The following is a 14823-nucleotide window of genomic DNA, read 5'->3' on the forward strand; positions in this document are numbered from 1 at the left end:
AAGGAACCTGGTTACATTTCCAACATAACCTTCCAGCATGCCCACAAGTATTCTTCCTTGTTCCCAGTCAAGTCTCACTTCTGTTCCTTTGGTCATTTGGTCTCCTCTACACTATCTCAGCTCTGGCCACATTCTGTATGGACTTACTGTTGTATTTGTATTTTACCCTCTAATGGACTGCCCCAGGGAAGAGATGAGGGCAGAGGCTGCTTCTGATCCACAACTGTGGAGGGCCCACAGTGGGTACTCATAAATAATACTCCATTGAGACATCTTTTGCATCTGCTTATTTAGGCCTAAGTTCCACTTGCCAGGACCTTGGCCTCCCTATGAGGGAGTATAAGAAAAGAAGGACTGCCACTCAGAAGCTAACGACAAAACCAGACTCAGGAACATAACCCGTTGCCGTCGTGATTCTGACTCATAGTGACCCTGTAGGACAGAGTAGAACTGCCCCATAGGGTTTCCAAGGCTGTAAATCTTCATGTAAGCAGACTGCCACATCTTTCTCCCATGGAGCTGGTAGGTTTCTAACTTTTCAGTTAGCAGCTGAGTGCTTAACCACTGCGCCACCAGGGCTCCCTCAGGGGAACATAGGGCCTCAGGAAAAAAAGCCCATAATGCTCACTAGGAGCACAGCCCAGAAATGGAGTGTGGCAGGATCCGGGGAAAATGTGTCCGGAAAAGGGAAGACTCAGCAGGGACAAAAGGTATGTATGCTCCAGAAAGCCCAGATTTCCCCTATTTTCCACATAGCTCAAGGCAGCTCAGCACTAAAGGGCGAAAAATAGACTTTATTTACAAGTAATAACATTTAGAAAAGATCCATCCCTGGCCCTTAAAAGCCTTCCCATCACTCCAAATCCCACCCCAGTGCAAGTCCGGGGAAGTTGGGGGTGAGCTGCCTGTGAAGGCTGCCACCCCACCCCACCCCTGAGGCATGGGGCACGGGGTGTGGGAGGCATTACTGTCTCTTGGGGTTTGGCCACCGTTGGCCTGGGAGCTGAGAGAAGGCACTGAGAGGGACAGTAGAAGAAGGACCAGGCGAGGGCAGCACTGGGGACACAGGTGGGGCCGCTCACTGGTACTGGCCCTTTAGTGCTTTGCCTGAAAGAGAGACAGTCACATGGCTAGATCAGACTTGGGATGCCAGCCTGCAGCTGCTGGCTTAGAAACCCTCATCCTGCTCCATACACCCCTAACCAGGATACCATCCTTGGGGAGGCCCTGGACGCATCTGTTTTCAGTTTACCAATTGCTGGCTGTGCCTAAGAAACGCTGGGTGTTCTCAGGAATGGAGCTGTCTATTTCCTCCCCTCAGTAATAAGCAGTTAACTAGGACATGGAACACCTTTTAACCCCCCCACCCTCCTGTGGCCTAGCTTGGCCCTGCCTTGGATGCCGCTGCACGGGGCAGTCTGGGAAAGGCCCATCCTCTTCCATGAAGTTTCCTACGAGTCACACTCCCCCCATCTCCCACCCTCAGGGCCTCCACCTTGCCCTTGGCCCGAGGGGTGGCAGCGGCAGCACTGGCGGCGCTGGCTGTGGTGGTGGCGATGCGAGGAGAGCGGCGGGTTCCACTGCGGGTGTTGGGGGAGGCCTTGGATGGGGCTTTCTTGGAGGACCCCCTCCGCAGAAGGCTATTCCCGAGCTTCTTGGGCGTGTTGAGGATGCTGAAGGCCATTGACTGGCGCCGGTCAGCCTGTTGGGGAGGGGCTGTCAAACTGGGAAACCCAATGCTGCCTTCCCAGGTCAGCCTGCTAAACCAGGGCTCTGCCAGCAAGGCCCCTTGAGGACCTTCCGTCATCCTCCTTCACTCCCAGACTAACCTGTTTAACAGCTGGAGCTGCTTTCTCCTGGGCCTTGGTAGTGCTCTGTTTGCGCCCTTCATGTCGGTCACGGGGAGTCATAGGGCGTGGGAAACAGCTGCTGGCCTTCTTAGACTATGGGGAAGAGGACAGTTAGGCAGACAGCAGCAAGAAGACTTCACATCCTAAACCAGGTCTCTTGGCCTTTCAGAGCTGAAGAGGACTTTATAAGTCAACGTGTCTAACTTGCCCCCCAAAACCCTGAACCAGAGGCTTCCCTTCCAACAGTCCCCGTCCCTGCCTGCATCAGGCGCTTGGCGAGAGAAGCCTTCCCTTGAGTCCCCTTTTCAAATGTGGTGAGCTGGGCCTAACGTGTGCAGAGTGCTCGACAGAACAAAACACAGAGGAGCCAACGTCACCCACCTCAGGGGTGCCGGGGCCCTGGTGGGACTCTGAGGAGACCCGTTTGCGCTGCTGCCGGGTTGTGATGCCAGTGCCCTCAGCGATCTGGGCTGGCTGCATGCTGGCCCGGCGCAGGGTCTCCTGGGGATCACCAGTTTTCATCTCCTCATCTGTGATGGTGGCCAGGCTCAGGGAAGGCTGTGTAGGGTGGAAGAAGAGGTCAGTGGACCCCAGCTATGTGGAAATGGAGCAGGAACTGAGGCTGCCCCAGCACTGTCTTCACTGGGCTGACATTTGAAGCAGCTGGAGCCGCCTTTTCTGTTCTCTTTTCCACCACAACCCGGACAAACGGGCATGAGAAGCGCAGTCCCCAGCAGACTCCTCTTCAAGCTACTGCCCTCCCATAGTAACTTCACTCTTGACCGCCCTTCCTGCTGGCTATCCCATCTGGGTGCATAAGAAGGTGACCCTCCTCAGTGGTCCAGAGACCCAGGACACGAGTACTCAAGCTAGGTCAGCAGGTAGCACTGGAAGGGTAATGCCAAGGGAGGAAGGAATGAGCCAGCATGGACAGGTCCTGCTCAGATGACCCAGGACTCACCCTGGACTCTATGGGATAGCAGGTCTTCAGGTGCGGGGGGCATACTCGATTGCGCCGCTGCAACTCTGCAATGCGGTTCCAGTCATCCAGCTGCTCTGGCTCATCCTGGCAAGTGCCCATGTAGAAACTGTTCCTTCCTGTGGAAAGCAGGGAAGCTGGAGCAAGTGTAGGGGCTGGAGGACCAAGAGGAGTGAGGGCTAGAGTTGGCAGGTCACCCACTGACTCTGGGTCTCACCAGCCTTTGCTGCCACCACTCCCCCTTCTGCCTACCCCGTGGACGTCAAGCCCAGTACACCAGAGTCCCCCTCTGACCTGGTGCTGTAGGTATAGGAGTGGGGCAGAGATACCCTGTCTACCATGGGGGCTTACTCACTTGCAAAACTGTGGTGCCCAACACCAAGACAAACTAATTGAGGAAAAGGAACTGATAACCCAGAGGGGTCCCTGAGGCCCAGAGAGCAAAAGCCTCCAAGCAGTCTCTGAGGATAGAACACTGGCTAGCCTGGCCGTTCCAGCAGCCCATCATCACCTGAGAAGGGGCACGAAGGACTCTCAACAGCAGCTCAGCTGTCACTATCATGCTGGGAGTTCTAGACTACCCCTGGTGAGCATCTCTGGTTCACCCTGGCTGAGGTGAGCATTGGCCCAATTGCGCCAGCACAGCCCCTAGAGGACGGGGAAGGCCCTGAGACTGTAGGGAAGAAAAGGGACAAGGTGCTAGAAGGTGGCAAGGTGGCCAGCCTTGCATTTTTAAAAGCATCTTGTCTCTTCCCTGTGCCAGGATCTGCTTCTAGTCTAACTTTTGGGTGTTCCCACAGTCCCCTCACCTGAAGGGGCCCCACTGGACACCCTGGCCTGGGAGTGGCGAGCAGAGCTGCGAGTGGTGGGCCGGTAGCCAGGCAAGCTGAGCAGAGCTGAGTTGCCATCGTTGGCAGAGCTCAGGGAGGGTAGAGACTGTGTAGAGGACGTGGTCCGCAGGCTGGCCTGGGATGCGGGGGCAGACTGTGTGCTGTGGAAGGATGAGTTGGCGCTGTCTGGCTCCTCCACATCCAGCTTCTGGAAGAGAGTATGAAATCTGTTGTGATGGGTGGGGTGGGACCCTGGTCCTCTATAAAGAAGTCTCCCACTGACCCTCTTAAAGCCCCTCAGATCCCATGCATATCTGCACGTGTTCCCACGCCACTTAGCAAGGGGCCTTGGTTTACACTTCACTGCAGAAAATGGGCTTTGTTGCCAGAATCCCACACTAGGTGCTGAGATTTGATGTCAAGACTCTTCCGTCCATTTTTCCACTGAGTCTATTAAAACAATGCTTTGAGGGGGGAAGGCAGGGTTTATCAGCCCATTTTAGAGGTGTGACGCAAAGGGACTGGCCCAAGGTCAAACAGCTAGAAAGTGGCACAGCTGGGGCTAGAACCCATGTCTCTTGAGCAGTAATCAGGCTTGCCCCACAGCTTCCACTGCCCCTCAGACCAAGGGCACTGACCATTTTCTAGAGCTTCTCCAGCTTCTTGTTAGCAGAGGGCACCCACACACAGAGGTCTCTCTGCTGCACCAAAGCACCTCTCCTCCCCATCCTCCTCCTGGGATAGGGAAACAAGGGCAAGAGTCCACAGCCTGGCAGGCACCCACGATACAGCTTAGCCACACGGGGCGCTGGGAGGCACAGGATGGGCTGCAACTTGCCTATTCTCTCCCTTCAGCCTGCAGAGGATCAGTGCTACAGACAGAGAGGACGCTCTAGTCTCAGTGGAGACAGGATCAAATTCCATCCCTGCCCCTTACTATAAAAGAGGCCCTAAACACATCACTTCCTTTCTCTGGATCTGTTTTCTCATCTGTAAAATACGGGCTGGTAATCCCTGTCTGCCTGCCTCCCTCCTCAGACTATTCTGAAGATCCAGTGTAAAGATGCCCTTCAGAGGAAGTGGGCATTACTGCCCCCAGGCTGGTCACTAGAAGTCTCTGCAGCCCCTCTCCCAGCAGCCTGACCTTGGTCATGGTGATGTTGATGATTTGTGTGGTGCGTCGACGAGCGGAGCGGGTCTTACGGCCTGAGTCCAGGAAGACGTCCCCCAGGGAGTCCAGGCTGCTCTCCAGGGGGGCCTGACTCCGAGTAGAGATGGGGGTGAAGTAGAGACTCTCCAGGGATTCTACCTTAGGGGGCAGGCGCTGGGAGACAGGTGAGGCTGGCTCTCCAGGGACACTGGTGCCATCTGGCTGGGTACGAGGCAGCTTGCTGTGGAAAGGAAACCTGCTGAGGTGAGACTCCGAGGGCTAGGAGGCATTTTGTCCACCCTTTTGCTTCCAAGTGATCATTTCTACATTTAGTACAGGCAGACAGGGTCAAGCACCCCATTCTCGCTCTGATTTTTCAGAGGCAACAAGGAGAGTCCTTGACCTGGGCCCTCCCTTCAATCCACTCTTGCCCTGGTGAGCTCATCTATCCCCCATGGCTGCTCGCAATGCCTCAATGCTGGCAACTCCCTGATCTCTGCCTGGGCAATTTCCAGAGCCTGAACTCCAGACCCATATATCCAATTGCCCTGAGACATCCCCCCTAGATGCGCACAGTACTTCACAATGAACATATTCCAAACTAAGCCCACGTATCTGTCCCTCCTCCTGCATTCCCTCTCAGTGAATGGGAGCACCCTCTTCCCAGAGCCCCAAGCCACGAACATGGGCACAATCCCTACCACACCCCTCTCTTGCCAGACCCAACCACTGAGTCTCCTAACATCTGACCACACCTCACTCCATTCTCACGTCCTTTCTGGTTCAGTCTCATCTCCTCTCATCTAGACTGCGAGAGGCAGCAGAGTGGTGACAAGCAAGGACAAGTGACCACCCCTCTAAGCCCCAGTTTCATGTTAAAGGAGGTGACAGCAGAACCTCAGAGGGTTGAGAGAAGTGAATTAATATTTTTCAAGTGCTGTGAAGTGTCTGTAAGTGCCATATAAGTGTTTGCTTAATAAAAACAATAAATGTATTTCCACTCTTATCCTCTACTGTCTACCAGAATAATCCTTCTATGATGCAAGTCTGACCATGTACTCCTCAATTTAAGCCCTGTCAGAGGTTCTTCAGTATGTTTAGGATCACGTCTCCTAAATGCCCGCCTCCTTCCACCAGGAGTACGGTAGTCCCCTGGGATCTGGGCCTGCTGAGCCTTCCCAGCCCTCTCTCCACAGCCCACGCAGCTGTTTCTCAGCCTCTGCTCCCACTGCTCTCTCTGTTCACCAGGCAGGCACATCTCTGTATTCTTTCAAGACACAGAGCAGGAGTGACTGTCTCCACAGAGCCTTTCACTCTCGCTGCTTTTCCCTCTCCCTGTGCCTTATACAGTATCACACCTGTAATACTTTCTTTTTCTTTCTCATCTAAGAATAAGCTTCCAGAAGGCAAAGGGACTGCATCTTATTTCTCTCGCTAGCCCCAGTGTCCAGGATACACAGCCTGATCAGCAGGAGGCACTCTATAAGCAATAGGCTTAGGGAGGGAGGGTGCCCCGACCTGGTGATAGCAAGCGGGGTCCCCTCCTCGCAGCTCAGGTCCAGGCTGTCAATGCTCAAGTCCAGCTGGGGCTTAGCCTGGGGCTCCCGGCTCTTTAAGGCATCAGTCGCCACTTGGAACTTGCCCAGGTCTCGAAGCTGCTGGTCAGCATGGGCAACCTGGGAAGGACAGGGCCAGGAGGAGAGTGCAGGAAGGCAGGAAGGCAGGAGTGGAGGGCACAGGGGTCCCATATGCAGGGTAAGGGGAGTCTCTCCAGCTAGACACTTACCTGTGCCTCCAGGCTATGCACCTGGGCAGTAAGGTGACGGCAGGTCTGTTCAGCCTCCTTGGTCTTCAGCCCAGCCTGCTGCAGCTCCTGGCCCAGCCTCTCAGCTTCAGCCCGCAGCTCCTTGTTTTCTTTCTGTAGCTGCTCCAGGCCCCGCAGCTGCTCCTGCAGCTCTTGGTTTTGCTGCTTCTTGGCATCATAATGGGTCTTGGCTTTTTCCATCTGTGTGAGCAGACAGGGCGGAAGGGCTGGTGGGGGTGGGGCAGAGGCAGGGGGGTGGGCAGGATGGGCCAGGGCAGGGCTCCTCACCTGCAGCTTGTAGTGCTCAGCTGCCTGCTCCTTCTGGCTCAACTGGGCCTGCAGCTCATTTAGCTGGGCCTGGAGGCGCTGCGCCTCCTGCTGGCTCTCGCTTCCCTGGGCCTGGGAGCGTGGAAAGGCTCATCAGCAGGGCCCATCTGGCTGCTCCACCCAAACTCACTGTCTTGGCCTGGCCCTTGGGCTCTGTGGCCGTTCTCACGCAACACTAACACACTTTCCCCCAACTCCATCCTACTCAAACACCACTCACCCTTCAAGGTCTACAGTCTATGGAAACTTTCCCTGGCCGGCCCATGCCACTTGTTATCTCTCTGGCACAGTTCTAACAACCCTACTTTGGCCTTCTTTTGAGACTGGGCATAAACTGTCTCAATCTCTTTCTATGAGAACACAGTCAATCTCCCAAAGAGGAAAGGAAACGGATTCCCAGGGACACCTTGGGGGCAAAGCATGGAACTAGGCATTTGGCATGTAAGCTCTCTGAGGACATATTCGTTTATCCTCAAAACCACTATGGGAAGTAACTTCATCCTCATTTTAGAGATGAGGAAACTGAACCCAGAGATTTAGGCAAAATGACCAGGGTCACAGTGACTAAATGGCAAACTAAGATTTGAATCTTGCTTCACCTAATGCCAAAGCCTGTGTGGGCTCATTAACTATGCCAGTGCTGCCTCCCACCCAGACACAGCCTCCTTCAGAATAGGGTCTGTGTATGAGTCTCTGCCCACCTGCTATGCCTCGCACAGTGCTCGGTCTGTTAGAGGTGCTGGGCTGGGCCATCCTGCCCTTGCCTCTCCTACGTCTCTTAGCACAGGGCAGGCCCCCAAGAAGCATGAGAGACATCTGTTTATGTCTTAGGCATGATGTGGGTGCATATGGAAGGTGAGCAAGGAAACGATGCTCTGAGCTTCCATCAACTCCTGTGGCCCATCGGGGCTTTAGTGAGCCCATTTTCTTTGTCCCTGACTAAAGGCTATGACGTCTACAACTGCAAACAGCAAATACTGAACAAAAGAAGACACAGTTGAAAACATCGGAATACTATTAAATTGTAATATTAAATATCAACACGCTCACTCCCTGGGCCCAGACTATCTAGACCAGCACTGTCCAACAGAACTTTCTGGGATGACGGACATGTTCTGTATCTGCGCTGTCCAATATAGTAGCCAGTAGCCACCCACAGCTACCGAGCATGTGAAATGTAGCTAGTGTCATGGAGGAATTTAATTTTAAATTTTATTTTGTTTAAATTAATTTAAATTTCAATAGCACATGTGGCTAGTGGCTAGTTACTATACTGGACAGTGGAGGTCTAGAGGGATGGGAACTGCTCCAGCCTTCCCTCAAGAGCTCCCAGAAGGCACACGTGGGGTTCCTGAGCCAAAGGCAGATTTCCAAAGGCTGCCAAGCACCCAGGGTGCCCCTCCTCTGTCCTCTCATCCATCACAGCCCAAGGACGTACAGGGCCCCTTCCCTTCCCCACCCTGTAAGGCCAAGCAGAGGTCAGGCCTAGTCCCCATCAGCCTCACCTTCAGCTTCTGCTGCTGCATCTTGCTGGCTTGGTCATGGTCAGCTAGCTTCTTACTCAGTTCTTCTACCTGGGGATAGGGGAGGGAAGAGGAGAAGAAAGACTCAGGAGGCCACCCTCTGCATGTTCAGACAAAGTCTTACGTTTCCCCAGACCAGTATCCCCAGTGTTCCTGGAACAGGAAACTCAGGTCCTTTCTCTGGCCTCCAATTAGGGAACAGACTCAATGCTGGCGAGGCTGGTTGGCATAACCTCAGTAAAGTGATCCCACACACACATGTTCCTGAGCCATCTGCCATACTCACCTCCACCCCAGCCCGCACAGAGAGGCCTGCCTGACCCCTGCAGCTGTTAGAATCAGCAGAATGGACTCTGCAGAGCTGACACCTCATCACCACTCTGCTGCTGCTGCTGCCACCGCTGCTCCCCAGCCCAACCTTCCCAGGTTGGGGTAGAAACAGGGGAACTAGTCTGTAACTCTAGCAGACATGCATGAGTATCCATCCCTCTCTCTAGTCCTAGAAACTGCCAAAGCCAAAGCCCATAAACGCTCAGGCTTCTTCCCAATAGCATAGGTTGTTAGGGCTGGTGGTAGCAGTGTGGCCACCGTGGTTAGCACTGGGGAAAAGACTTCTGGAAGACAAGAGCAGGGGCAGCACACACACTAAAAGCTCACCCTGTTCCCACAAAGGAAGAGCAAAGGGAAGCAGAGAACAAGAGGGAGCATAACGGCTGGCCACCCCAAGCACCCCGTCTCCTCCAGGCATTCAAGGAGTTCAAGCATGATAGGCAGAGGGGAGAGGGGGGAGAGGCAAGGGCTCCATTGCTAACTGTTTGCTCTTCTGTTTGACTGTCCCCCATCATCTCAGGCTCCTCAGAGAAGGCGACAGGAGGAGAGAATAGGAGGCCCCAATTCCTCAGCAGGCCTGAGGGGACTGGGTAGGAGGATGGGTGGAGAAAGGGTGCTCTCACTAAATACCAGCTCTGCAGCCATGATGTCTAGCGACCTCCTCTGTCTGGTGTAGACCCCTCCTGCTCCTCTCAACCTTGGCCTTCCTGCTCCCAGGTCTCTCTATACCAAGCTCTCGAGAAGCAGTCCTGTCCTGGTGGACGATGGGCAGGCCCCTGAAAGCTCACGGCCCTCCCTAACTCTGAGGGCTGCCTTGCATATCACCGTTACGGCTTCAGTAAATCCATACTCTCTGTGGGAGAGAAGGGGTTGTGTTAAAACAAGGCCCGTAAGTCATTCTACTGTTCCTCTTAGTTGACTATCTTGAACCTGGAACATGACTTGGAGGGTCTAGAACCCTGAAGACTGATTCTGTCCCTGGTTCAGATATGGGAAACATGAAGCCCATCCTATCCCTCCTCCCTGACAGGCAGATGAGAGAAAAGTGCAGAAGGGTGAAGAGGCCGACCTGGGATGGGTGGGATGAAGCCCGAGAGGGCTCAGCACCCCGCACTCCTGGACAGCCTGGGCCTGGATTCCATGGCTTGACCCTGCCCCCTTCACAAACAGTTCACAACGGGGGCTGGTGGAGACAAGCTGAGCTGGGGCCATGCACTGAGACTGGTCACCGCTTAAGCAGCCAGCACTTAGCAAGCACCCCAGGCATTACCTGCTTAGTTTGCTCTCTCTGAAATAGCTCTAGCTGCTCCACCTGTGCACAGGGGAGGATCAATGGAGACAGAGTGAGATGGGGCCAAAGAGGACTGGACTGGCTGCCAAGCTGACGTCACTGAGCTCTGATATTTGCCCCCAAGGCACTAGACATCTAGTAATTAAACAAATACCAGTTTGGCTCATCTGAGTTCCCAGTGGCCTCCGGGGCTTCCAGTGTAGGCACACCTCCTCACAACAGTATGCCTCTGGAAAGGGCTGATGGCCTTCACAACATAACTCTCCAGGGACAGAGCCTTCAGTGAAGGGGAAGATACTGATCTTTTTCTTGAAGACAGTAGGGGCAAAAGACTTGAACTCTACTCCTCCTCTGCCACCCAGTGACTGAGGGAAGGTCTTTAACTAGCTTAAGGCCGTAACGTGGGAGCCAGAGGCCCTGGTCCCCTCCCTCTCAGGTTTGATCTTTGGGGGTATGGCTGGGTGGGGCACCTCACCTGGGCAGTGAGTTTCTGCCTCTCTTCCTGGAACCGCTGCCTCTCCTCCAGGACCTTGACCTTGGCACCCTCGTACTTGGCAGTCATCACTTCCAGCTCCCGGGCAGCGTTCTGGGCTTCCTGCCGCACCTCAGCCAGACGGGTCTCCGCATCAGCACGCACAGCTGCCAGCTCTTGGACATATTTCTCTCGAGCCTGATCCAGCTCCACTTCCAGAAACTGCCGGCCAAGGTTGGCCCGCTCCCCCAGGCCCCGGTTCTCCTCTGCCAGCAGGCCATGGGCCTTTTTCAGCATGCTTAGCTGCTCGGCATAGCTGGCCTTCTCTGCCCGCAGCTGCTGGGCTGCTCGCTCCTGCTCTGCCACCTTCTGCCGGAGGGGCACCAGCTCCCCAAGCTCCCGCTGGGCCCGCATCAGCTCGGCCCGCAGCCCACCAGCTGCCTGCTTACTCTGCTCCAGCTCCTCACGATGGCGCTTCTCAGCAGCTGCCTGCTCGGCCTGCAGCTGCTGGCACAGGTGCTTGACAGGCAGCAGCTCACTCACCAGGGCCTGTGTGCTGGTGTGCTCAAGCTGCAGGGCAGAGAGGGCCTGCTCTTTCTGGAAGAACTTCTCCTGCCAAGCCTTCAGTTCTTGGCCTAGCTCCTCCGCGCGCTCTGCCTGCGAGGCCAGCTCCTGCCGCAGGTTTTCTGAAGCCACTCGCTGTTTCTCTGCTTCGTCCCGAAGGGTCTGCACCTCCTCTCGCAGAGCAGAGCTGCGCTCTGCTGCTCTGGCACTGCTGCTGGCAGTCTCTGCCTGGAGCAGACGCAGCCTCTCTTCCAGCTTCTGGCTCTTCTCCGACTCGGCTACCACCAGCCGCTTCAGCTCCTTGCTCTCCCCCTCCTTCTCCAGGACCTGGCGGTTCAGAATGGACACCTCCTCCTCCAAGCTGCTGATAAGGCTGTTTTTTCTCTCGGCCTCCTGCTGGCCCCGGGCCACTTGGGCCTTCCACTCAGCCTCAGCCTTGCTGTGGTCTTGGGCCTTGGCACAGTGGGTGGCCAACTCCCTTTGGGCTGAGGCTAAGGCATCCTGACTGTGCCCCAGCTCCCGGGCCTTCTCTTCTAACTGCCCCCTCACTGTCTCCAGAGCACTGTCCCACTCCGCATGGGAGGCTCGCTCAGCCTCCAGGCTGCGCTCCAGGCTGGAGGCCTTCTCCTGATGGCCCCGGCACTGCTGCTCCAGATTGCTCACCTCTGCTCGCAGAGCCTCCAGCTCCGCACCTGATGGATCTGTCTTTCCAACAGCCCCGGACGAGGCTCCTGAGCCAGAAGCATCTTCTCCACTGGCCATTCCTACAGACTGCTGGTGCTCCCTTTCCTCCTTAGCCAGTTGTTCTTTCAGTTGCTCCAAGGTTTGCCGAAGCTCCCCTAGCTCTGTTTTCTGGGCTGCCTCCTGACCACGAAGCTTGGCCAGCTCCTGATCCTTCCCTTCCTTTTCCCTCAGGGCATGGGCTAGCGCCTCTTGCAGGGCAGCAAACTCCACACGCTGCTCATTGAGGGCATTCTGCAGCCGCATCTCCAGCTCTGCCTTGGCTGCCTTCTCCAGAGCAAGGTCAGCTTGGGCCCGGCCCCGCTCTTGGGTCAGCCGTGCCACTTCCCTCTCCTGCTGCCCACGCTCCTCCTGCTGCTGGCCCTGGCTCTCCATCAGCGCAGCCCGCAGCCTCTCCAGTTCACTGCCCATCCGCTCTGCCTCACGCTCCATGGCCTGCAGTGTGGCCTGTGTGCTGCAGAACTGGTGCCCCTGCTGCTCTTCCAGCCACTCTGCCTCTCTATCTCCTGCTCTCGGGTGCTCCTTGAGTAGCTCACGGGAGCCTGTTTCCTGCTGCTCTCCTGCCTTGCGCACCAAGGCCTCCAGGCGGGCCACCTCCTTGCTGGTGGCAGCCATCTTCTCCTGCAGAGCGGAGAGGTCATCAGCAAGCTTCTGGGCCCTGACCTCCTTCTCCTGGACCTGCTGGAGGGCTCTAGCCAGATTGGCGTTGAGCTGAGCGAGCTCATTCTGCTGCCGGCTTATCTGGAGCTCGCTGTGGGCCTCTATCCCTGCTACCTTCTCCTTTGCCTCCTGCAGCTCCTGGCGGGCCTTCTCACATTCCTCCTTCAGGGCCACCAGCTGTTCCTGGAATATGGCACCATACTGCGCCTCTTCTTGCTGGCTATCCTCATACCGCTCACGCCAGGTAGCTACCTCCTTGACGAGTTGCTCATATTCACTCTCGCTCTTGCGTTGGGAGGCTATGGCCTCTGCCAGCTCCCGCCGCAGGGCCTCCGTCTCGGCCTGATGGGCCTCCCCAAGCTGCTGTAACTGGGTCTCCAGCCCCTTGCGCCCAGCCTTCTCTTCTTCTAGCTCCTTCTGCTCCTGTTTACGCTGCTCTGCCAGGCTCCGGGTCTCTGCCTCCAGCTCAGAGATACAACGCTGTTGCTCCTCCCGGGCGTCGGCAGCCTGGCGCTTCTCCTCCTCAAGGCTGCCCTTGGCGGCCTTCAAGGACTCCTCAAGGGCCCGGAGCTGCTCCTGGAGTTGGTCCTTCTCCTGGGCCACCCCTTCTCTCTCAGTTGCTTTTTGCTGCTCAGACCTCAACTGGGCCTCCAGCTCTGTCACCTGGACCTGGGCCTCACGCTGCTCCTGGCGGGCTGCCTCAATGCAGGCATGGAGTTCCTCAACCTTTTGGCTCAGCTCTGCCTTTTCCCGCTGGGCCTGTGTCACTGAGGTCTGGGCACTATCCTGGGCTTCATTAGCAGCCTGAAGTTGCTGTTGCAGAATCTCCAGCTTGGCAGCATTCTCCTTCTCCAGTGCCTCCAGCTGCTGGAGAGCTGTGTTCCTCTCTCTTAAGGTGGCCTCTTGCTTCTTGGAAATAGTGGCCAGTTGTTGGGCGTGGTCCTGCTTAGTTGCCTCCTGCTCCTTGGCTGCCTCCTCCAACTGCTGCTCCTTCTGCTTCAGGCTGCTGCTCAACTGCTCCACCTGGTGGCGGAGACCCTGGGAGGCCTGTTCTTGCTGCTGGAGAGTCTGGGCTAGCTGGGCCTGCTCTTTCTCGGCCTGCTGTTTCAGGCCAGTCAGTTCTTGATCCTGTTGCTGGAGGGTGGCATTGAGTGTGGTGAGCTCGGAGGTCAGAGTGGCCACCTGGGCAGTCAACTCGGCATTCTGAGCCTGTGAGGCTTTCTCCAGGTCTTCCTTGGCCTGGGTGAGGTTGGAGATGGAGCTCTGCAGGTCAGCAATCAGGCCAGCCAACTGCTGCTTTTCTTCTTCAAAGTGGCCCCGCTCGGCAAGTAGCTTGGCTTCCTGCTGGCCCCGCTCCGTCTCCAGTTCCCCCACCTTGGCTTGGAGCTGGGCATAGTTTGCAGCAAGAGTGGCTGCCTCTTGCTTCAGGGCTTCCAGCTGGTGGGATAAAAAACAAATGGGATGAGCATGACTCCTCAGTCACCAGGCCCTCTGGGAATAGGATAACCAGGAATCTGAATGTGCTGAATGTGGGGCCACCCAATCCCAGCACACGGGTCCTAATGGCTACTCCCCTGTATTCCTACCTGCAAGGCGTCACCCAGCACCTCACCCTTCTCCTGGGGTGGGTTCTTCTGCAGCTGGGTTGAATGTTCTTCCATCTGTGAAAGTTTTCCCAGAAGAATTTCATTCTTCTCTTCGAGGTATTTCTAGGAGTAAACAAGAGACCCATGTGAACAGAGGGGTGGAGTAGTCCCCGCATGACCACACAGGCCCTTGTGGACATCAGCAGGTGACCCTCTCATCTTGTGGCCAAGACTTCCTTTTGCCTTGGCCTAGAAAAGACTCAGAAACCATAGACCTGGGACCCTGAGGGACTTGACTTTCTAACCTTAGTTCCTGGGCTGAATTAAGTTATAATGTGAACTACTTACTTATCCAAAGCTACTTAGTTCAAATTTCCTTACTATATAGCTCTCCTCAGACAAGTCTTGGCTTCCAGATTATCCAAAAAACCAAAAATATTCCCCGACTGTCTGGGCATCATAGCCAACAGCAGCAGCAACAGCGTCACCCCAGCCTCACACCCACCTCCCCACAACTGTTCACTAAGCATCTACTACAGGCCAGGCACTGTGCTGGGTAAGCCTCTGAATTTCTAATCCATATAACTAATCTGAGAGGTAGCTATTAATGTCCCTCTTTTACAGGGCAAGACATTAAAGGTCAGATGTTAAGTGCCTTGCCCAAGGGCTACATTGTTAATAAGCACCAGAGTTGGGTTCTTAATATTAACAACAAC

At 55.6% G+C, this 14823-nt stretch overlaps 1 protein-coding gene across 7 annotated transcripts in view; it reads right to left on the reverse strand.

Moving 5' to 3' along the window:
* Nucleotides 1–506: 506 nt before the first annotated feature.
* NUMA1 (nuclear mitotic apparatus protein 1) overlaps nt 507–14823 on the reverse strand; it is an 86778-nt gene continuing 72461 nt past the window's right edge. For 5 of the 7 annotated variants that reach the window (XM_023736520.1, XM_023736524.1, XM_023736522.1 and 2 more), the window contains exons 13-24: nt 14108–14230; nt 10560–13958; nt 8446–8514; nt 6902–7012; nt 6596–6814; nt 6328–6485; nt 4804–5050; nt 3639–3867; nt 2812–2948; nt 2232–2408; nt 1830–1943; nt 507–1702 (exon numbers count right to left, since the gene is read on the reverse strand). In XM_023736520.1, coding sequence (XP_023592288.1) covers nt 1379–1702; nt 1830–1943; nt 2232–2408; nt 2812–2948; nt 3639–3867; nt 4804–5050; nt 6328–6485; nt 6596–6814; nt 6902–7012; nt 8446–8514; nt 10560–13958; nt 14108–14230 — 5307 coding nt within the window. In that variant the 3' untranslated portion in view covers nt 507–1378. The remainder of the gene's footprint in view (nt 1703–1829; nt 1944–2231; nt 2409–2811; nt 2949–3638; nt 3868–4803; nt 5051–6327; nt 6486–6595; nt 6815–6901; nt 7013–8445; nt 8515–10559; nt 13959–14107; nt 14231–14823) is intronic. The other 2 variants (XM_023736525.1, XM_023736526.1) reach the window with 2 other exon arrangements.

The sequence above is a fragment of the Trichechus manatus genome, unplaced genomic scaffold (genome assembly GCF_000243295.1).
Source record: "Trichechus manatus latirostris isolate Lorelei unplaced genomic scaffold, TriManLat1.0 scaffold00088, whole genome shotgun sequence".
In the NCBI taxonomy this organism is placed as follows: Eukaryota; Metazoa; Chordata; class Mammalia; order Sirenia; family Trichechidae; genus Trichechus; species Trichechus manatus.